The 22,045-nt window shown below is 36.9% G+C and overlaps 1 protein-coding gene across 2 annotated transcripts in view; it reads right to left on the reverse strand.

Moving 5' to 3' along the window:
• Window positions 1–319: 319 nt before the first annotated feature.
• Window positions 320–22,045, reverse strand: part of UBR1 (ubiquitin protein ligase E3 component n-recognin 1) — a 138,838-nt gene continuing 117,112 nt past the window's right edge. For both annotated transcript variants that reach the window (XM_055316814.1, XM_055316815.1), the window contains 8 exons: window positions 21,106–21,193; window positions 19,809–19,942; window positions 17,476–17,584; window positions 14,338–14,394; window positions 12,228–12,305; window positions 3,391–3,561; window positions 1,953–2,054; window positions 320–613 (listed from right to left, as the gene is read on the reverse strand). In XM_055316814.1, the coding sequence (XP_055172789.1) occupies window positions 472–613; window positions 1,953–2,054; window positions 3,391–3,561; window positions 12,228–12,305; window positions 14,338–14,394; window positions 17,476–17,584; window positions 19,809–19,942; window positions 21,106–21,193 (881 nt within the window). In that variant the 3' untranslated portion in view covers window positions 320–471. The remainder of the gene's footprint in view (window positions 614–1,952; window positions 2,055–3,390; window positions 3,562–12,227; window positions 12,306–14,337; window positions 14,395–17,475; window positions 17,585–19,808; window positions 19,943–21,105; window positions 21,194–22,045) is intronic.

The raw sequence follows: 22,045 nt of genomic DNA on the forward strand, positions 1-22,045 counted from the left end.
CTGCAAGGAAAAACTACCACAGATTAGAATCCTGTCAGTGTTACTAAACTAAACTTGGGTGTGTGTGGGAGATACCAAATGTAAAACTAGAAGAGTTAACCAACATTAAAAATGTCCACAATTGCTTAAGGTGACTTCATTTACCAGGTGGATGAAATGAAATGAGGTGGGACAGATTACGAAGGGAAATGAATTTTCTAGAAATAGCAGAATCAGACACTTGGGATGAAGAAGCATTTTTAGTGTTCTGGAACATAAAACAGATTAATCAATGTCCTTTTTTTCCACTAAGCATATTTTCACTAATTGAAAGCAATACTCCGTTAAGGAATATTTTATTGATATATATGAGTGTGGACATAGAGCAAAAGATCCTCCAACCCTTCCCCAGCCCTCAGAAAGATCTCCATAATTTTGAATCGGTCTTCATTACTGTCTTCATTTATGATTGTCCCAAGGCAGAGTTGAAGCTCACAATAACTGCCAGTTGAATCCAAATAACATCTGATTAGTTTCTTGGCTCCTAGCAATCTCTTCTATAATGCAGTGCTGTTGCCACACCAAATGGAGCTTCCGATACCGCTCACGAGATAAATGAAGAGGGTTGCCCCTCCTTCAAAGAAAATGAAACAAAACAATCAACATGTAAGTTCAAATCAAATAACTGCCACATCTTTATTGCCTAAATTAGTCCAAACTCTTGAGATGGTCTTAGAGCTGAGAAGAATCACCAGGACAGGGTTTTTTTGTTTTTTAAATAATAAATTTATTTTTTATTGGTGCAGGACAGGGTTTTAAAAGGGATATTCTCCCCTCACCTCTGGTCACCATGAACTTAATAGGTTACTTAGCTGATGAAGCAGAAAGTTACTCCTTAATTATTCAGAAAATAGGCAAAGTATATATCATGGGCATTATGAGACCCCATTTAAATGAACAGTGAGGTTTATAACATGAAGCAGCTATTTATTCTTTTTTGGGTAGTCTGATGGGGCTTTTTGGCCTCATACAGTTTATTTAGCTTTCATTTCTGGTCTTTGTATAGTAGAGATTAAGTTTGAGGTGTAACTCTAAGCCCTCAAATTATATTCTGCTGCTCAGAAATATTTGCTTATTGTTTTTCTTAGGACATAACAAATTTGCTAGTGATTAGCAGATATTTAAACATCAATTCTAAGGTTGTACAGTTTGTGACACTGTAGAGCAGCTAATCCAAAATGACTAACTGCTATTGCAATTACAGAGAACTGTGAAATTCTCATTATGGAGGCACTCAAAGTATCTCAGCTGGTTGAGTATTTTTTCTTTCTTTTTTTTTTTTAACGGTTTATTTTTTAAAAAAGATTTTATTCATTTATTCATGAGAGAGAGAGAGAGAAAGAGAAAGAGAGACAGGCAGAGACACAGGCAGAGGGAGAAGCAGGCTCCATGCAGGGAGCCTAATGCGGGACTTGATCCTGGGTCTCCAGGATCATGCCCTGGACTCAAGGCAGCGCTAATAAACTGCTGAGCCACCGGGCTGCCTTGGTTGAGTATTTTCAAATTGCCTAATTAAGTAAAAAATTCTGCTTCTTTGTACCTTTCTGGAACAACTCAAATTTCTTCTCCTCAGTCATTAACTAATTTCACCATTCAGCTATTTTCTACCTTAATCCAAAGACTTAAACCTTCTAAGTAATTCTGAAGATAGATTGATTAAAAAAAAACATAACATTCAAATATTAGGATGGCTGGTATTTTTAACTTTGGAGAAGTATTACCCTCACATTCTAGAGAAGCAGAAAGTTGTTCAAAATTACATGCTACATTTAGGATGGTATCATATTTAATATTTTTAACTTGCACGTATTAAAAAATCTCTCTCAATATTTAGCACTAGTTTTTGTGTTAAAGAACTGTTACCATCCATGTACAATAATGACTAAAATGAAAAATAAATAAACCAATCTTACTTCAGGCCAGGATCTGTTTCTCCATATTCATCCAAGTAAGGGGCTGGATAGGCACAGCCTCTGGCTTTACCTTCAACCAGGACTACTCTGCATTCTCGGATTCTGAAGGACAAAACAACCAAAGGGAAATATTAAGTGCATATGTACAAATGATAGGCACTGCATCAAAATTAATCTAGAGAAAAGACATGCCAATATCTGTTGGGAATTCAGTAAGGGAGACAATAAATACAGACAAATAGATTAAATTGTATTTTTTCTGAATAAAATAGAATGAACACTGCTATTTTTATTGAAGTTATGGGAAAGGATCAATGGATTTAGGGAAATGGGGCCATTAATAGTGCCTGAATCTATTGAGAGGAAGGAAGCTGTCCTACTTGAGCCATAGGTACCCTGGAAAAATGATGGCTGGGCTTGTTTCTGTTGTTTCCTGACCTACAACCTGGAGTAGGGAAGGAGCAGAAGGACAGAACAACATCTCTTGTTCTGATAGCTTTGGGCCAGAAATAAGGTCAGTTAGGGAAGTGTCAAGCCATTTCTGGTTAGAACCAGTCTCCAACAGTGCAAATTATAAAGAACCACTGCCACTTTGAAGTTACCTGGGGTCCTTATAGATAGAAATGAAGATAAAAAATACTGTTTGTGTGCATGTGTACAAAAGGAATAAGTACTACAGAGTGATGTTACAAAATAAACAGTTGGAGTAGGCAGTGGGTTTATTTGTTGTAAATTTCTGAAAAGAAGAAAATAGGAAAAAAAAAAGAAGAAAATAGGTGTCTGAGTGTGGCCTCTATGAATTTATTCCCATTGTTCCAACAGATGCCAACAAGCAGTAATTATACATTTCATAGTTAGTGAGATATTTGGGCTTACATAAACAAAAACTACATTACATGGGGAGAATGGAAAGAAAAAGCACACATAACCACTTTGAATTTTCTCTCAGGGAACTTCTAATCTTCTTTCCTAAGCATGAAGTAACTATTGTCTACCTCTCAGTCTTTCGCTAAGAGACCAAAGAAAACAATGGTTGCCTGACAGAGGAAATGAAGAAAATGAAAATATTCAAAGGACAACTTTGTATAGGTGCTTTTTAAAAATAGAAGTGTTAGGACTCTGATCCCTCTCACTACATCTGAGTGTTCTACAATACCAGAGTAATCAATACAAAGTCGATCATCTTTAAAATATGCCACAAATAATTAAAATGTCAACAGAGTCCCTTTTTAAAACAAAAATTATTCTGCAGTATCTTCTCAAATGCAATTTCATATGAATAAAAAGTCTATACTCTTAACTTCTGGCAGACCATTTCTTTTTTTTTTTTTTTTGGCAGACCATTTTTTATCAACACACTGTCCTACCATAATAGCCTCCAGATCGGATTCAGATTCTGTAAGTTCATTATGAAGCTTCCAGAACACTCACTACTCACTTAAGGAAAATGCAGACTCCAGCTCCACAGTGAAGTGCATGAAAAATGCAAGCTCCGACCTCTTCCCCATTCACAATTTCTTGGCAGCAAATGTTCTGAGAACATAGTATAGCTCCACAGAAAAGACACAGAACAGGGTGCTTTCGCTCATCATCTGCAGACCGTGGGCACCTCAAAGGGTAAGAATACATTCAGTATGGTGGAGAAACAATAAAAACATGATATATCCAGTTAGCGATGAATTGTGTTCATCACTGGCTGGCTGCTTTGCAGCAAAGAATGCTCTTAAAACACAAGAAAACAGGGATCCCTGGGTGGCGCAGTGGTTTAGCGCCTGCCTTTGGCCCAGGGCGTGATCCTAGAGACCTGGGATCGAATCCCACGTCGGGCTCCCGGTCCATGGAGCCTGCTTCTCCCTCTGCCTATATGTCTCTGCCTCTCTCTCTCTCTCTCTCTCTCTCTCTCTCTCTCTCTCTGACTATCATAAATAAATAGAAATAAAAAAAACTAAAAAAAACCACAAGAAAACATGTATACATACATAATTTATTTAGAGAGGGAGAGAAGGGGGGGAAAGGAGAGAAGGGCAGAGGGAGAGGGAGAGGGAGAATCCTATGCAGGCTCCACACTCAGCGAGGAGCCTAACACAGGGCTCAATCTCACAACCCTGGGATCAGCTGAAATCAAGAGACAGATGCTTAATGGATTGAGCCACGTAGGTATCCCAAAACACAAGAAAACATTTAATTAGAGGATTCCTCTTTAATAAGGACTTAAAAAAACTCCTGATTAATCCACAGTAAGAAAATTTATTATTAAATATGCAGTGTCTGGGCAGCCTGGGTGGCACAGCAGTTTAGCACTGCCTTCAGCCCAGAGCCTGATCCTGGAGACCCAGGATCAAGTCCCACGTTGGGCTTCTGGCGTGGAGCCTGCTTCTCCCTCTGCCTATGTCTCTGCCTTTCTCTCTCTCTCTCTCTCATGAATAAATAAATAAAATCTTTAAAATCAATGAATAAATATACAGTGTCCTGATAATTCCCATAGTTTGGTAATTAAATATGCCTTGAGATTGAGATACATTTATAGAATCCAGTTTTCATCTGACATGACCAATTTATAGTCAACTCCCTCCTCTGGAATGGCTTAGTTAAGCTTATGTCCTCAATATTACAGGAATATGATCTTGCTAGGTGTATAATTTCTTTTTTTAAAAATCACAATGTGGGTTCAGACACATTTCTTGTCTATTTTGTTGAAGTACCGAAATCTTTAGGGTTCAAATGAGAGACTGTAGTCTTGAGAGTTAATGCACCCTCCGTCTGGGAAACAAAACAAGTTTTTAGGAAGGAAAAAGCGACAGAGCTGACTTGCTTGAACTAAGTAGTACACTGAGATCTACCATTTTACGTAATAGCCTGCTAGAGTCTTGTTATGATGCCCCTCAAGAGGGATATCACTCTCTGAATTAAAGTGATAATGGCTATCTTTAAAAAATAAAGCTTTCTATACTCCTATCTCTGCCTTATAATGGAGATACTAGAAACATCAAGAATTCCTTTATTTGGGCAGTAAAAAATAAATGCAACCACTAAGTTGAGATCCAGTGAGGCTTACAATAGGGTCAGAATAAAAAGCACCAAAAGAATCTCCAGCTCCAATAAGGAATTAACAGTTTATTCTCTGATCTCTCATTTCTCAGGTAAGATAAGATGACCACTACTGTCTACACAGGAGCAGACAGACTCTGTGCATAGGTATTCCACTCCTGTCTCCTGGAGATGAGGAGACTATTCTCACTTCCAGGGGGAAGAACATAATTATAGCTCTTTTAGGATAAAGCCATTACCTTTCACCTTTAGTGCAGGATGGCTGAGTCCTAGTCACTAGCATCCTATAAAGGAAAATAGAGGTGACACTTCAAGAATAGTAACTGGGCAGCTCACCCTCCTACAGTAGAAATGGCTCTGTTAATGGAAGCTGGTGGTGACAATAAAACTGGAAGAGATGATAAGATTTATTTTCATTTTACTTGAAACCAGTAAGTAGTAGTATCATCCAGGGGGAATCTTCACTGTGATTAATGAATGACTAACACTCTTCTAAGACCCTCCTAAAAGCCAAAGAGTGATATTCTTTAATGCTGGGAAGATAACACCTATTCACTGGGATTCTGTGATAGCAATACAGCCCTAAGGTTAGGAGAATCACTAAACTTAGAGCTGGATGCAATCTCTGAAATCATCTAGCTAATATTTTAAGGGCTGAGAGGTAAATGACTCAACCATTTCTTTAGGTGACTGAACTTAATCTGCATGGGACAAACAGCAAGGGAACTAACACCACGATCAATTTTATCTAGTAATAGAGGCTGGCATATGGCTGCCCAAGCCCCTTGTGGGCCAGCTAAACTGTCTGGCTTCAGGGCTCAAAGCAATGGTCATAACTGAATAGGAGAATTTCCTTAGTTATTCTTGTAGGGCAGGGCAGTAATTCTCAGAGTGGGCCATATAGGGGCTCTTCATCAAACCTTCAAAATGATAAAATTCCTTTCTTTACTCTTTCAAATGATAGCAAGTTATTTAACATATGACTAGGACTTCAATAGTCTTTTGTAGGCCACAGCAATTCATTAGAATTACTAACTGGTATCCTTAAAATGTAAGAGTTATTTGTGTTTTCTGAGAGCTCTAATTAATATAAATTTATTAAGAAGTTTGGCTGCTGCACAAAGATTACTTAATATTACAAAACTCCCAACTGAGCTTTGGAATTCCTGCAATTTTGGAAAAAGATGCTGTATTATCAGCACATCATCAATAAAGTCTTGAATAGGCTTTGATTTCAGATTGCTGAGATTCTTGCCTTTTAATTACAAGTTACTGCTAATTTCATGTCATCATCGTTAATCTGATTTGCTTTGGGTGGTGGTGTTGATGCCCTGAGTGTCAAAGGATACATAACTGCATCAGGAGTAATTGTGACCTATTATTTTTAAGATATGATGCATTGTGATTCAAATATGAAATATTCACAGACCAATGGCTGAGGCAGATATAAATATAATTTCTCCATTCAGGGGCATTATATTGGTGGTGTGTAGCTCATGAATTTATGTTATTTGAGTAATTTACATCATATGATAGCAAGGTAAGTATAAACTGTTAACTTTACAGAGCATTATTTTATCATATAGAATCATGGGCTTAATTAAGCTCATGTTCTTTTCTTACAAAAGTAACTAATAGGTAATTCATACACGATATTAGTAAAGACACATGTTTATATTTTTTTCTTCTCTTCACTTTTCTTACTGGATCAAGAAATTTAAGGAAATCTCTGTCAGTTCATTGGCTAACTGTAGAGATGAAGGACAGAGACTTCAGTGAACAGTAAGGAATAAAATTTTTGCAAAAAAAAGCAGTTTGGAAAAGTCACTGAACAAAGAGACACCTGGCAGTCTTTATCAAGCAACAGTGGCAATTCTTGGGGAGGGGGAATCTGATTTCTAGAGCTACTACATTACAATATTCAAAATGTCCAATTCTCAACCAAACTCACAAAACTTACAAAGAAACAGAAAAGTATGGCTTTTAAAGGATAGTTTTGGGCTATGAATAGGCATTCATAGGAAAAAAAGAAACTGACAGAAAACATCTGTAAGCCCAGACATGACACTTAATAATAAACAAATACTTTAATGAACTCCCCCCTTTTAAAAAATTTTTATTTATTTGAGAGTGAGGGAGTGAGTGAGAGTCAGAGATTGAGTGGGGGTACGGGTAGGGGCAGAGGAGGAGGGAGGGGGAAAAGTAGGCTCTCCACTGAGCAGGGAGCTTGATGTGGGGCTTGATCCCATGACTCTGAGCCAAAGGCAGATGTTTAACTGACCCAGCCACCCTGGCACCTATTTTTATGTTTTGTTTTTTAAAAGATTTTATTTATTTATTTGACAGAGAATGAGCAAGCAAGAGAGAGTGAATAAGAGTGCACAAGCAGGAGGCGCGGGAGAGGAAGAAATAGGCTCCTCACCGAGGATATGGGACTCAGTGATATGGGACTCTGGGATCATGACCTGAATTGAAGGCTCAACCACTGAGCCACCCAGGTGCTCTGCAGGTGCCCCTTTAAATGAACTCTTAAATAAGTTCAAAGAGCTGAAGAAAACCACTGACAAAGAACTAACAGAAAAGAGGAAAACATATGAAAAAGTAGAAAATATTAGCAAAGAGAAATTATAAAAAAGAAACAAATAGAAAAGTATGCAGCTAAAATAAACTTACTAGAGGAGTTCAATAGCATATTGGAGGGCATAAGAATCACTGAATTTTAAGGCAGTGTAACTGAAATTACTGAGTAGAGGAGCAGAAAGAAATAAGAGAGAACAAAAAAGAACAAAGGGATTTATGAGACACCATCAAGCATACCTACCACACATACACATTATGAGAGTCCTAGAAAGACAAGCCAGCAAGAAAAAATTTTGAAGAAATAATGGCCCAAACTTTCCAAATTTGTTGAAAGACATGAATTTACACAACAAGAATGAAACTGAACTACAAATAGGATAAATTCAAAGAGAATCACCTGGAGATATGTTATGATCAAACTGTCAAAAGTCAGGAACAAAGAAAGAAGCTTGAAAGTAGCCAGAGAAGCAACTCATCACATACAAGGGATCCTCAATAAAATTAACAGCTGATTTCTCATTAAAAAACCATGGAGGCTAAAAGGTAGTGGAATATAGTTACTGTGCTCCAGGAAAAAAAGCTGTCATTTAAGAATTCTATTATCTGCCAAAACTATCCTTTAAAAATAAAGGAGAAATTAAGACATTCCCAGATAAACAAATACTAGGTAGTTCATTGCTAGTAAGCCTGTCTTACAAGAGGTGATAAAGGGATTCCTTCAAGGTGAAACAAAGGAACGCCAATGGTAACTTGAAGCCATGTAAAAAAACACAAGTAACTTGTGAAGCTAACTACACATGTAAGTTATAAAAGCTAATGTTAAAAAAAAAAAAAGCTAGTGTTATTATAATTTTGGATGCATAACTCCTTTTTTGGCTTATTATATTATTTATTTATTTATTTTAAAAATTTTTATTTTATTTATGATAGTCACACAGAGAGAGAGAGAGAGAGGCAGAGACACAGGCAGAGGGAGAAGCAGGCTCCATGCACTGGGAGCCCGATGTGGGATTCGATCCTGCGTCTCCAGGATCGCGGCCCGGGCCAAAGGCAGGCGCCAAACCGCTGCGCCACCCAGGGATCCCTTATTATATTATTTAAAACACAAATGAACAAAACAATCGTTATAAATCTACATTGACAAGCACACAATGTATAAAAATGTAATCTGTGATTTTAACAACATAAAGAGGGGAGAAAAAAATTAGAAATGAACAGTTAATGTATGCAATTGAAACAAAGTTGTTTTCTTTCTTTCTTTTTCTTTTTCTTTTTTTTAAGATTTAGAGAGACACACAGAGAGAGAGAGAGAGAGAAGCAGAGACACAGGTGGAGGGGAGAAGCAGGGTCCTTGCAGGGAGCCTGATGTGGGACTTGATCCTGGGTCCCGGGATTATGCACTGAGACAAAGGCAGATGCTCAACCACTGAGTCACCAGGCATCCTGAAACTAAGCTGTTTTCAAGTCAAACTAAATTTAAGATGTTAATTGTAATCCCTACAGATACCCAGCTAAGTTGTAGGGTATAGGAGGAACATGCAAAAATCAACCGTGTTTCAACATACCAGCAATGGAATAGTCCAAAAAGGAAATTAAGAAAATAATTTTATTTAGAATAGCATCCAAAAGAGTAAAACACCTAAGAATAAATTTTAACTAAGGAGGGAAAGACTTGTACCCTGGAAACTATAAAACACTGCAGAAAGAAATTAAAGAAGGCCTAAATATGGGAAGGCATCCATGCTCATGGACTGAAAGACTTCACGTTTATTTTGTTTTGTTTTTTAAAGATTTTATTTATTTGGGAGTGAGTGAGAGAGATAACGAGGGGGAGGGGGAGGGGAGAGGCAGAGGGATCCGGAGAAGCAGATCCCGTGCTGATTATAGAGCCAGACGCAGGGCTTAATCTCAGTACCATGGGATCAAGGGGTCATGACCGAGCTAAGGCAGAAGCTTAACTGACCAAGCCACCCAGGCGCCCCCTGGAAGACTTACAGTTATTAAGATGGCAATACTCCCTAAAGCAATCTATAGATCAACTCAATCTCTATTAAAATTCTAGTTGCCTTGGGGCACCTGGGTGGCTCACTGGTTGAGCGTCTGCCTTTGGCTCAGGGCATGAGCCTGGGATAAGTCCCACATTGGGCTCCCTGCAGAGAGCCTGCTTTTCCCTCTGCCTCTGTTTCTGTCTCTCTCTCTGTCTCTCATGAATAAATAAAATCTTTAAAAATAAAATAAAATTCCAATTGCCTTTTTACAGAAACGGAAAAGCCAAATTTGCATGTAACTGCAAGAGGCCCTAGTCAAAGCAACACTGAGAAAGAAAAAGTTGGAAGGCTCACATATTACAACTTAAAAATTTACTACTAAGCTATGGTAATTTAAAAGCATAAGGACAGACAGACCAAAGGAATAAACTTTAGAATTTAGGAAGAAACCCAAACACATCTATGACCAAGTGATTTTCAACACAGGTGCTAAGACTACCCAATGAGGTGAGAACAGTTCCTTAAAAAATGGTACTAGGGTAACTGGAAACCACGTGAAAAAAGAATGAAGTTGGATCTCCTCTCTCATTTCAAAAAATGAACTCAAAACAGATCCATAGTCTAAATATAGAGCTAAAACTACAAAACTATTGAAAGAAAACATAGGGGTAAATCTTCATGACCTCACATTTGGCAATGGATTCTTAGTTTTGACATCAAAAGCACAAGAAACAAACAAACAAAAGAGACAAAATGAACCTTTATGCATTGCAAACATTATGAAGAATATGAAAACAGGGATCTCTGGGTGGCACAGCGGTTTGGCGCCTGCCTTTGGCCCAGGGCGCGATCCTGGAGACCCAGGATCAAATCCCACTTCGGGATCCTGGTGCATGGAGCCTGCTTCTCCCTCTGCCTATGTCTCTGCCTCTCTCTCTCTCTATCTGTGTGTGACTATCATAAATAAATAAAAATTTAAAAAAAATATGAAAACACAACCTATAGAATGGGAGAAAATATTTGCAAATTAAAAACCTGATAAGGGCAATTAAAAAATAAATGAAAATAAAAAATATAAAAATCTGATAAGGGCTGCATATCCAGAATATATTGAAAGAGAACAGAAGAGGCCATCCCAAAATTTGCCACCTTGGCATACTGATTATTTTGAATTTAAGTTACTTAAGAAACAGCAGGTGCAAAAAGTATACTCTGACTTTCTTTTGTTTTCCTAAAAGCAGGAAATAAATGTCCCATATGAAGGTATTCTCCCTGTACCAGAGGATAGAAAGTGTCCTTAAATAGGGAATCAGAGGTAGGGAATTCAAGGTCAAGAAGGCTATATAAACAAACTCTCTTCAATTTGGTACTCCAAGCCTTAAACCCCTCTGTTTTGTAAAATCTTTACAAAAAATTGTTTCTTTGACTAAAAGGTATAAACTCAGTTACTTCTTTGAGTCTCATTATTTCTATGAATTCCCATATATACAAAATTAAACTTTTCTCCTATTAATCTGTCCTATGTTAATTTAATTATTTGGCCAAACAACCTAGAGAGAAGAAAGGAAGAGTTTTCCTCTTCTTCAATATAAAGAACTCTTAGAACTCAACAACAAAACAGACAGTCCAACTCCAAGATGGGCAAAGGACTTGAACAGCATTTCTCCAAAGAACATAGATAAATGTTCAACAAGCATATGAAAAGATGTTCCATATCAGTGGTCATTAAGAAAACATGTATCAAACCACACTGAGCTACTGTTTTATACCCACTAGGATGGCTTTAATTAAAAAAAAATAGAAAATATCAAGTGTTGACAAAGATGTAAAAAATAGGATTTCTTTTACATTGATGGGAATGCAAAATGTACAATTATGGAAAAACAGTTTAGTGGTCACTCAAAGATTTAAGCATATAATTACCATAATGACACAGTAATTCTACTCTTAGGAATATACACCGAAGAGAAATGAAAATATATGTCCACATAGAAACATGTACATGAATGTTTATAGTAGCATTATTCATAATAGTCAAAAGGGGGAAACAACCTAAATGCTCATCAATGGATAAACAAACTCTGGAATATACAATCTTATTATTTTAAGATTTTATTTTTAACTTATGTCTACACCTAACGTGGGGCTTGAACTCACAACTCTGAGATCAAGAGCTGCATGATCCACCAACTAAGCCAGCCAGGTGTCCCTCCAGTGGAAAATTAGAATATTATTTAGCCAAGAAAGGACTGAATACATGCTACAACTTGCATGACATCAAAAACTATACTACATGAAAGAAGTCAGACACAGAAGGTCATATATTCTATGGCTCCTTTTATATGATATGTCCAGAGTAGGCAAATCCAGAGAGACCGAAAGCAGATTATTGGTTATCAGGGGATCAGAAAAGAGGGAAATGGGAATTATTTAGTGGATACAAGGTGTTTCTCCAGCATGATGAAAAAGTTTTGAAACTAGAGAGAGGTGATGGATACACACAACAGCTGAACTGTACACTTTATTATCATTAATTGCATATTTTATGGTTTTCAGTGGTCACTTTAAAAAAATTTTGCTAGTGGTGGTGCATTTCACCACCTCCAATTTTTACAATTGTAAAAACTTAACAATTTTTTAAAAACATATTTCTTCTTACCTGAAATGAGAAGCTTGATTTAGGAGGCAGCTATAGTCATCAGGAAGTTCTATCAAACTATTTCTTTTTCTAGGGTATCTAGAAATGTAATTTAAAAGACAATTTTACTTATGAGTAAATAAGCCCATGTCAAAAATTGACAAGGTAATAGAAGGAAGAATATCTTAAAAATAACAAAAGCATCCATACTTGCAACCCACAGTAATTCCTCCTATTGACTACATTAAATCTGAGTTTCTCAGCCTAGAATTTCAAATCTTTTCATCATCTGGTTTCCTTTCCAAACTCAACTCTCGCTATTTCCTAAGACTAAATTGTTCTAGCCAGATTTCCACCATGGTTAGGAAGGTAATATAAAGAAGTTAAGAACACAGTCTTTGAAATTAGACCTCATTATAAATCCTAAATTCTCTGATACCTGACAAGTCACTAAAAATAAGCCTGTTTTTCTTGGGTTTGTAAATGGAGGATGATTATACTTTCTCAGTCATAAGGCACACCATCAATTTCATAACACATTTTTGAGGATGAGGGAGAGAGAAATATAAAGGACTCATGCTGATTTAAGAAATGTTAAATATAAATAATAGTACGGAAGAACCTCACAGCTGTTGAGGACTCAATAAGATATTGAAGTGGAACATAATATGCTTAGTACTTGATAATAGGTTTGCAAATGTTATTATTCACTCTTACTATACAGTATAGCTACAATAAAGGCCTTGAATGCACACCCTAGGAAGTTTACCATTCGAATAACATGGAAATTCTACCCTCAAACCCCAATCACCTTAAATTCTATTATTCCCTTTATGTTTAGCTGAAAATTATCTCCTCTAAGACTAACTTTGCATCATTAAGACTTTTTTACTCTTTAAATTTCTATAGCATAACAGTATATTCCATATACTATTTTATGTATTTAGTTTATGCACATAATTAAATTGTAAATTACCCATGACCAAAAAGCTGTATGTATTAGGTCTTTTAACTCTCCCAAAATACTTTAGTACCATGCTGGGGAAATAGTAGGTGTCTAAAAGGCACACAATGAACTGAAATAAAGGAAAAATTATGTCAGATTAATAGTTCTAAAATAGATACTCATTTTTTAAACTTTTCTCTCTATTCTTTCTTTTCTTGGTGATGTGAATACTACTATATTTATGTTATAAAAGCTCAATCTATAATCTCTTTAATCACTAAAGTTGGGTTAAGGAGTAGGTAGCAATGTACATTTACAGTAAAGGGGAAAGAAGTTCAAGGGGTGAGAAAAGATGAGAAGAGAAGGTGGCAAATGCACATTGCCTCACAATGTTTGCTTTGGCCATAGAAAAAGGGTACTGATGTTATGAGCACTTAAGGCTGGAGGTCAATTCCTCTTCTTGTTTCCTAATGCAATTCATTGGAATAAAAATTAGACACATACATAACATGGGCGAGCCCTGTGGAGGTTACAAAGAAAATAAGCATGCAGTTTGGGCCCTGGTAAATTTACTGTTCAGGGCTTGATGGTGCTGGCAGGCACACATGCACACACACAAATGATAGGACATTACTTGGCCAGACATGCGGGAGGAGGTTGCATTTGAATTGTTTTTGAGGAAGAGGTGGATTTTGATTGAGCTATAACTTTAAGGGAGACAGGAGGGCTGAACAACAGTTCTGTTGGGTAGTCTCTAAGTATATAGATAGAAAAGGAAGAGGAAGAGGGAATAGTCCTATTTATACCTTATTCTATTCTTGAAAGGAAAAAAAATGGTGCATAGGAATACTGTTACTACCTTCTGATTTTAATATACTGGCAGCTCCAAGATGCTATCTCCTCCTGTGCCTTTTAATACGCATGTATGAGCCTAAGGAAGAGGAGCTGGTGGAGTCAAACAATTAAAGGATAAAAGGATAGCCACTCCAAGAAAAAAAATCAACTGTAGGAAGAATCTAGTTTCTGGCGAAGAACCAAAGATATAACACAATGTAGGAAACTATATACTGAGTAAGAATGAAGACGACATTTTGGAAAGCATGTTCCACAAACCAACTACTTTTGGAAACACAACCTGTAGATGGGTTGGGTGGGGTGGGAGGAGGACTGAGAAGTAAAACCAACCTGACTATGGTGCTTTTTTGCTTCAAACAATTTAGTAAGGCAGGATCTGCACACCACCTACATGGGGAGCCAAAAGAAAAGCAAACAGATCATCACAACTTCAGTGCAGTGTCATCAATGAGCCATCCTCTCCAAATCTTCCTGTCTTTTCTTTCCATGTTCCCTCTGCTAGATGTCTCACATCTTATCCCTTTGCTTTTCTTCCCTTCATTTCTGTCTCCCTATTTGTTTTCCCCCCTCTCTTTTAATTTCTTTTTTAAAGGGTTAATCAATCAAGGTCTTACTAGAAATACAGAAGAGGGAATTTAATACCAGGAATTGGTAATAGAAGTGACAGAAGGGCTGTGAAGCCAAGCAGGAGACAAAAAGGCGGGGCAGGGATGCCTGGGTGGCTCAGCGGTTGAGTGTCTGCCTTCAGTTCAGGGTGTGATCCTGGGGTCTGGGATGGAGTCCCGCATCAGGCTCCTCCCAGGCAGCCTGCTTCTCCCTCTGCCTAGGTCTCTGCCTCTCTCTGTGTGTCTCTCATGAATAAATAAATAAAATCTTAGAAAAAAAAAAAAAGGCCAACCCAAAGATTAGCCAACAATCGGAAGCCACCACCTCTCCCAGGCTGGAGGAACAAAAGGAAATTATGATATTATTAGAGCCCAGAGATTGGGTTCAATGGTGGATACTGGAACCACCACAGACTTGGCTGATGGGAACTAGAGCCTGAGAAGAGCTCCCACCACTGCCAGAGACACTGCACAAAGCAGAGAGAGGTGGCTAACACTCCGGTTTCTCTCTTCCTCCTGGACTCCCATGCCCTGCCAGTACCTCCCACAAGCTGGATGTAGGCAGAAGCCAACTGACAAGAAAAACTGGGAAATGTGGCCTGCAAGTCTCAGTTTCCTGTACTACAGAGCACAAGATGAGGAAAGGCTCTGAGGCAAGAAGGGCTAGGAATGGTTCAAAGGGCAAGGACATTCTGCTTCAGAGTTTGAATTTTTATCACTGACCTGGAATAGCAAGTTCAAAACATACTGTCTCCTAGAATATACATGTAAAATTAGTACAACCCACTGTAACTGTATTTAACACAAAGCATGATACTGACTTTCTGGGATCCATTTTGTTTTAATTCATTTTTAATCACCCTGAAGATTAGAATACCTTGTGAGAAATGAAGATACATAGAAAAGAACCTAAAAGAGATGAGAGCACAGAATAGGTGGCAGGAGACAAGGAGACATTCACCTAAATCCTGACACAGGCATAGAGGAGAAAAAGAAACCGATAAAGAAAAAGGAGAAAAGTTAAAGGCAAAAACTTGAAAAGATTAAGGAAATCATGATAATGTGCTTTATAACTATATACTATATATATATATATATATATATATGTATACATATATATATATAAACTATATATATATATATATAGTTTTCTTTTCTTTTTTTTTTTGAATATTTTATTTATTTATTCAGGAGAGATACACACAGAGAGAGGCAGAGACACAGGCAGAGGGAGAAGCAGGCTCCATGCAGGGAGCCCGACGTGGGACTCGATCCCAGGTCTCCAGGATCACACCCAGGGCTGCAGGCAGCGCTAAACCTCTGCGCCACCAGGGCTGCCCTGTATATAGTTTTCAACCCAGTTCCCAGCACAGAGCTCCTACACCTTGGACTTTCCTATGTGATGAGAGTGATAAAGTGTCTTTAGGGTGCTGGTTGCTAGGAGAACCAACCATGTGATTAGAGGGCTGGAACTTTCAGTTCTCTTATTTCAACCTCCATGGGCTAGAGGTTAAATCAATCACTTATGGTCAATGATTTAATCAACCATGTCTATGTAATACAGCCTCCAAAAAATACCAATATTAACAGGAAGTGGAGAACTTTCACATTGGTGAACATGTGGTGATTTGGGGAGTGTAGAAACTCAGCTACTTTTCCCCATACCTTGCCCTATGCATTTCTTCCATCTGGCTGTTCCTGAGTTATATCCACTCAGAGTAAACTGGTGATCTAGTAAGTAAAATGCTTCTCTGAGTTCTGTGATCTGCTCTAACAAATTAACTGAATCTAAGCAGGGGTCACTGGAGCCTTTGTTCTATAGATACTAGGTCAGAAGCACAGGTGACAACCTTGGACTTACTAGTAGCACCTGTCTGAAATGTGTCTGTGTTAGGTGTGTCGGTATACAGGATTGAGTGCTTGGGGGATCTGATGCTATCTCCAGGTAAATAGTGTCAGAATTGAGTTGAATTAGAGAGGACACCCAGCTGGTATCAGAGAATTGTTTGGTTATGTGTAGCCAAAACACCCTCCCCTAAGCACACATCGTTATTGGGTGTCAGAATCTTCAATGGCGGAAATAAGAGTAACAGTGAGAAGTGATTATTAAAACAATGCTATAAGTCAGTTATATCTCAAAGAAAAAAAAAGATCGAAAATGATAGATGCAAAAATAGGGAAGAACACTAGCAGTTAAGAGGTAGACAATGATTCAGAGGGCCAGTTAATAATGGGGTAGAAAAAGGTTTTTCTGGAAAAATAATTACATTCTCCCAGGGAATGCATTTTGATCCACCAAATGACTTTTTTTTTCCTCTTCTGGCACCCTCCTGAGATGTGTGCTACCATGTGAGATATGCTACTGTTTTGGATATTACCCCAATTTGGTTTTAGTGTTTAGTTGGGACACTATGGCTGCTGACTATGTGACTCCTGCCTCACCCACTCAGCCTGACTGATGATTTATAACAGCAAGAAATGGCAACTTTGGGGAAGAGTAGTACAAGGCATGGTAATCACAGTGGGACAAGTGCAAAGTCCAGCTGCCTATGGCTGCTGGATTTATTTATTTATTTATTTATTTATTTATTTATTTATTTATTTATTTATTTATTTATTTATTTATTTATTTATTTATTTATTTATTTATTTATTTATTTATTTATTTATTTATTTATTTATTTATTTATTATGGCTGCTGGATTTAAGTCCAACTCTCTGAGCATGTGGATTAGGAATCTCCTATATTTTTGTTATCCACTTCAATCAAATCTAATCAATCTAAAAGCTTAGCAAAAAATTTTAATTAAAAATTCCCAAACTGTATAATGACCCAACAATGATATTTTGCCCTCATTAGTACCTCTGGAGGAGGGGTCTTACAGTATCCCAATATTCTTGAAAAAGCAGGAACAAATTTGTCGGTAAAGACAGATAGCTACAGAGTGCACTGTACTCTCCTTCTGCAGGATCTGCAAGAGAATAAAATACATTTAATATGCACAATATTCTTCTTTGAACAATCTGTGAAAAGAGTTTCTTCTTGTTTATTTCTATACTTTATAAAACTGAGTGATAAATAAGTCACAGTGATCCTTTTAAAAAAAAAAAAACACAGTGATCCTTTTAAAATGCAAATCTGACTCATTCTCCTGATGTTTCTTCAATGCTACACCACCATAAAATACACAAAGTCCTTATCATGGCATAAAGGTCCTACACAATCTGCCCCTGGCTGCCTCTTAAATCTCATATTTCCTACCATCCTCACCCTGTTCATTATGCTTCAGCCATACTCGTCTCTTTACTATTCTTTGATGATGTCAAGCAAAGCTTTGCAGTTAGTGTTTTCTCTGCTTAGGAATACTCTTCCTTCAACTCTCTGTCCAGTTTAACCCTATCTTTATTTCAATTTCTCTTTGCTCAGTGTATCCTCAAAGAGAAGTCTTCTATGGTTATCCATCTAAAAGTATTACCTACTCTGGCCCAGCATTCTCTGTCCCCATGACCTGCTTTATTTTTCTTTGTAGCACTTATCACCACTTGATGTTATATTACGTACATTTTTCTGTTTGTATACATTTAGTCTCCTCCCAATAAAAGACTTAATCTTATTTACTACTATATTACAGCACTGATTAGATAAATACATGATTTTTTAAAAATGCAAACAACAGATCTGTATTGGCAACTACTTAGAAAGTAGCACCCCATTTATACGCATATCATGGAAATAATTGTGGGTTCAGTTCCAGACCACCATAAGAAAGCCAGTATCACAGTGAAGCAAGTCAAGTGAATTTTTGGTTTTCCAGGGCATATTAAAGGAACATTTCTACTACACTGTAGTTTATTTAGTGTACAGTAGCATTATGTCTAAAACAATGTACACACTTTAATTAAAAAATACTTTACTGCTAAAAAATGCTGATCATCTTCTGAGCTTTCAGCCAATAATAATCAATCATCATAGATCAATCACCCTAACATATAATAATAGTGAAAAAATTTGAAATGCTGTGAAAATCATCAGAATGTGACATGGGCATGAAGTGAGCAAACGGTACTGGAAAAATGGCACTGACAGACTTGCTTGACACAGGCTTGCTATAAACCTTCAATTTGTAAAAAACATTGCACCTGTAAAGCACAATAAAGTGATGGATGATAAAAAAGGTATGTGTGTGTATAATACCAGAACAAACCTAGATCAAATAAACCCTACTGACAAACATTATATGTTCTCATTAGTTTGGGGAATATAAGTAATAGTGAAAGGGAATATAAGGGAAGGGAGAAGAAATGTGTGGGAAATATCACAAAGGCAGACAGAACATAAAGACTCCTAATTCTGGGAAATGAACTAGGGGTGGTGGAAGGCGAGGAGGGTGGGGGGTGGGGGTGAATGGGTGATGGGCACTGAGGGGGGCACTTGACGGGATGAGCACTGGGTGTTATTCTGTATGTTGGTAAATTGAATACAAATAAAAAATAAATTTATTATTAAAAAAAAAACCTACTGAATTGAGTTCAAGATAAAGAAGCTGATAGCCAGTTAAGCTGACATGTTCAGCTTATTCTCAAAGGACAAAAGCAAGAATCTCTGAACAATTTTGGTGATGCTTCCAAAATCATACAAACGTTCTGATTTTTACCCATACAAAGCCACAAGGAAGCCCTGTCTACTTTGATGCAGATTTAAGGCAAGTAAAGAACAAAGGAAATGAGTGTTACTCAAATATACGTGTCCTTGGTTTATTATAACAGCCTCACCTAGCAACGTTTCAGTTCTTTTGTAATAGTCGTATGTTCAAAATTCAAGTAACAGAGTATACAATAAAGTTTTCCTCCTACTTAGCCAAATTGTTCTCTTCTCTAAAGGCAGCCAATGTTTCTAATTTTTTGCATATCCTATCAGTTATATTCTGTGTGCAGACATTTTACAAGCTCAAGTACATAAACTATACATAGATAGAAGTTAAGAGTAGGTTTTGCATATTATGAGGCTATTCTCATTTTTGGTCTCACCTTTAACCTATACCATGGCAGGGGCACACATGTTGGGAGTGAACACTAATGAAAGAGGTACAGAAGAGAGAAGTGGTTTTACCTGCCTCCCCCTTGTATTTTTGAGGTTGAAGATTAAGAAAAAAAAGTCTCTTACTTGCTACTCTGAGATTTCATTTTCCTACTTACTGGTAAGCAGTTCTTCAGGTGGAGTTACTCCAAGCAAATAGTGGAAAAACAGTGCAGCACAGCGAAGGTAAGGGGTGATACCATTCTTCAGTGAGACCCACAAATACCAGCCAGGAACACCACACCCAATGCAGCTAAGGGGCAATAATTCCAGAATAGAATGAATACCAATCAGACTAAAACTTTAGACACATCCCCTTTTAAAAACATAGCTAAGTATTTAAAAAATTTTAAATCCATTTGATATAAAATATTTAACTGGTGATAACTTCCATCTTTAAATCTTATAAAAATTTCCTAAAGAAAACCACAGATCTTGCATCTTTTATCATGTAGATTTTTAAAGCAAGTAACTATTATCTTCATTCTCCTAACCCCTATGATGAAATGTGAATCAGATATATTTATCAATAACTAACCAAATAACTTAGCTAAAAAAAATTAACACTTTCTTCATTTCTGTATTCAAATTGATGATTCACAGGACAGTGAAACTATTCTATATGATATTTGTAATGCTACCACACAAGGAATGAACCCTAATATAAAATATGGACTTTAGTTAATGACTATGTATTGATTTATCATTACTGTGGTTTATCATCTTTAACAAATTTACTAATATAAGAGGTTAACCACAGGAGAAACTGGTGATAGGAGGGAGTAAATGGGAACACTTTGTACTTTTTGTTCAATTTTTTTGTAAACCTAAAACAGCTTTGAAAAATAAAGTCCAGTAACACACACACACTCTCTCTCTTCCTCCCACACACTCCTACCCCTTCAGTGCCTAAACTAAAAATCAAAATGAAATAGAACACTTAACTAAAAATTGATGAAGAAGATGAAAACAAAGAGGGGAGAGTGGGGCAGCAGGTAGAGTTCAGCAGGGCAGTCCTATTACACTTTTGGCTTTAGCCTCTGTTAGATGTATTTCACATATTACAGAACAGCCTTAAAAAAAACCCCAAGTTAGTGAAGTGCATCAACTGTATAGATTGCTTTAAAAAGATGACCTATTTTCTCTATTTCTTTAAATTCTAAATGCTGCCATCTGTCAAAATTCTATCATTTTTTTGCCTATGTTCCCAGAACAGTTTACAAGAGTAAAGACATGTTCAAATTTGTTTCAGTCTCAGAAACAAACAAATGGGTAGTTTTTATCTCAAAAGCCCTTAGGTGATTTTTAAAAACTGGAATTAAAATGGTTCAAAGTTATTTTGCCAAACAACTGAACTAAGAGGTAGAATTATTAAAACAATACTGGAATAGGCTGGACTAACAGATTGCTACTCACCCACTTGTATACTGAGAAACTTCTGCCAAGAAAGAAGATGCAGAACGAGCCTCTTCACTTTCTTCTTGAACCTGAGCAAGGGGAATGTCTGAAAAAGAAAATTTGAAAGATAAATGTATGAATTTGCTATTCAATTTATAAATTACATCTCAATTTCATGGTTCCAGGATAATAAACAATGTCAAATCACTGAGGTTCTTTTCCTTGCTCTCAATCTAAATAGCTGATTCTAAATATTAAAACTGTTAGGTAAACTTTATCAGTGTAGTAGGTGAAGAAACAAACAGGACAGAATCACACAGATATTTAATAAATATTTATCTCAGAGGTGCCTAGGTGATGCAGTTGGTTAAGTGTCTGACTCTGTTTTGGCTCAGGTCTTGATCTCATGGGTCATGGGACCGAGCCCTGGTGGAGCACCGCTTTGGAATCCATGCTCAGTGGGGAGTCAGCTTGAGATTCTCTCTCTTCCTCTCAAATAAATAAATCTTTTTTTAAAAAAATTTATCTCATTGTAATATGACCAGGTAAACAAAACAAATTAGTGGTAATAGAAATTCAGCCCCTAGAAAGGGAAGCAAATATTTAAAAAAAAAAAAAAAAAAGGGAAGCAGGCTGCTATCCTATCTTTATGCTTAAGCAATGAGACACTTTAAAAAAAAAGTCGTAAGTTAATTTTCTTCCATTAAGCAATCCATAAAGAGGACCATTTCCAGCAATTACTAACTCACCCAACTTAGGTTAAAACCGAATTTCAGTTTTACTATATTAAAATGGGGATAAAAATGTCAACCTGTAGTTCACTGTGACAGATGGTTACAGCCCATTTGAATATATGCTCTCGTTTTAAAAATGCTTTTTAAAAAATACACATTAATTCATCTGAAAGACAATAATTAAAATTAAGCCAAATCTCTAACTTTGGTTGGATATTACTAAT

Source organism: Nyctereutes procyonoides, unplaced genomic scaffold (assembly GCF_905146905.1).
Source record: "Nyctereutes procyonoides isolate TBG_1078 unplaced genomic scaffold, NYPRO_anot_genome, whole genome shotgun sequence".
In the NCBI taxonomy this organism is placed as follows: domain Eukaryota; kingdom Metazoa; phylum Chordata; class Mammalia; order Carnivora; family Canidae; genus Nyctereutes; species Nyctereutes procyonoides.